The sequence below is a fragment of the Pterocles gutturalis genome, unplaced genomic scaffold (assembly GCF_000699245.1).
Source record: "Pterocles gutturalis isolate BGI_N339 unplaced genomic scaffold, ASM69924v1 scaffold60, whole genome shotgun sequence".
In the NCBI taxonomy this organism is placed as follows: domain Eukaryota; kingdom Metazoa; phylum Chordata; class Aves; order Pterocliformes; family Pteroclidae; genus Pterocles; species Pterocles gutturalis.
In genome coordinates this window covers 1-1051 of record NW_010137828.1, presented here as the reverse complement: position 1 = coordinate 1051, position 1051 = coordinate 1, and the positions used below count along the sequence as shown (strand labels likewise).

At 60.5% G+C, this 1051-nt stretch overlaps 1 protein-coding gene across 1 annotated transcript; it reads right to left on the bottom strand.

The window, feature by feature from the left end:
- Nucleotides 1-256: 256 nt before the first annotated feature.
- MRPL2 (mitochondrial ribosomal protein L2) lies at nt 257-1045 on the bottom strand (the record flags this gene model as incomplete). The annotated part of the gene is made up of 3 exons (XM_010082703.1): nt 257-469; nt 560-633; nt 937-1045. Coding segments are annotated over 3 exons (396 nt in total), but the record flags the coding sequence as incomplete, so codon positions are not given.
- Nucleotides 1046-1051: the final 6 nt, after the last annotated feature.

Genomic DNA, 1051 nt, shown 5'->3' with positions numbered 1-1051 from the left:
CCCCTTTAATTCTCTCCCCCATCCCAGGGGGGGAGGGAGTGTGCAAGCAGTTGTGTGAGGCTGGCTCCCATCCAAGGGTAAGCCCATCACACCAAGGTAGCCCACAGCCTCATCTCTCCTGGCAGCCCAAATCCCACCAGGGGCTGAACACAGCCAAAGGCTTCCCATGGGGAAAGCACGTTCTGAGGCCCCACGCAGAACAGGCAGCAGTAATGCGACAGCAGTGGCATCATGAACACTTTATTGGCCTCTGGTATCACTCCGGTGCTGTGACCCGCGGCAGGTTGATGTAGCTCTTCATGGGCGGGAGAGGCCTGATCTTGCGCCCAGCCCAGCCACCCTTGCGATGCCACAAGCCTGTGTGTGGACGCTTGCCCAGCCAGCGGTTCCGGCCTGCCTTCCCGATCACCCGCTTGTTGTGGTCGATGTTGGACACACGACCCACTGTGGCCACGCAGGTCTCCAGCACCTAGGGGACAGAGAATAGCTGCAGGCCTCCTCAGGGACATAACGGCTGTATGCCCAGGAGGTCAGGTCAGGGACAGCATGGCTCCTCTACCTGCATATGCCTCTTGGAGGGCAGCTGCACGATGGCTGTCCCATTTACTTTCCTCAGCAGCACCCCACAAGTCCCTGCAACAGGCAAGAGGAGAGGAAGCAACTGCCCTGAGCAAGAGGACAAAGTATCCCACCCTGTGGCAGGTGCATCCCCGTGTAACTCCCCGAAGACCTTTCCGTTGCACTTCTTCCTGTAGACAGGACCTCAAGGCATCACCAGGAAGCACCAGAGGCAGTTGCCCTGCCTGAGGGCCTGTTCTACACCCTAATGTGGACAGAACAGAGGACAGCAGCTCCCTGCCACCCAACAGCGTCACCCCTCCATCTGCACCAAGCCGAACCTGGCTAGAGACAGTGGGACCGTGCCCAGAGACGCACCAGCGGCCCGGATGTACTGCGCTCCCTTCCCAGGGTGGCTCTCCAGGTTACAGATCAGCGTGCCCACCGGCAGAGCCCCCAGGGGATAGGCGTCCCCTTCGCTGGCCAACACTGG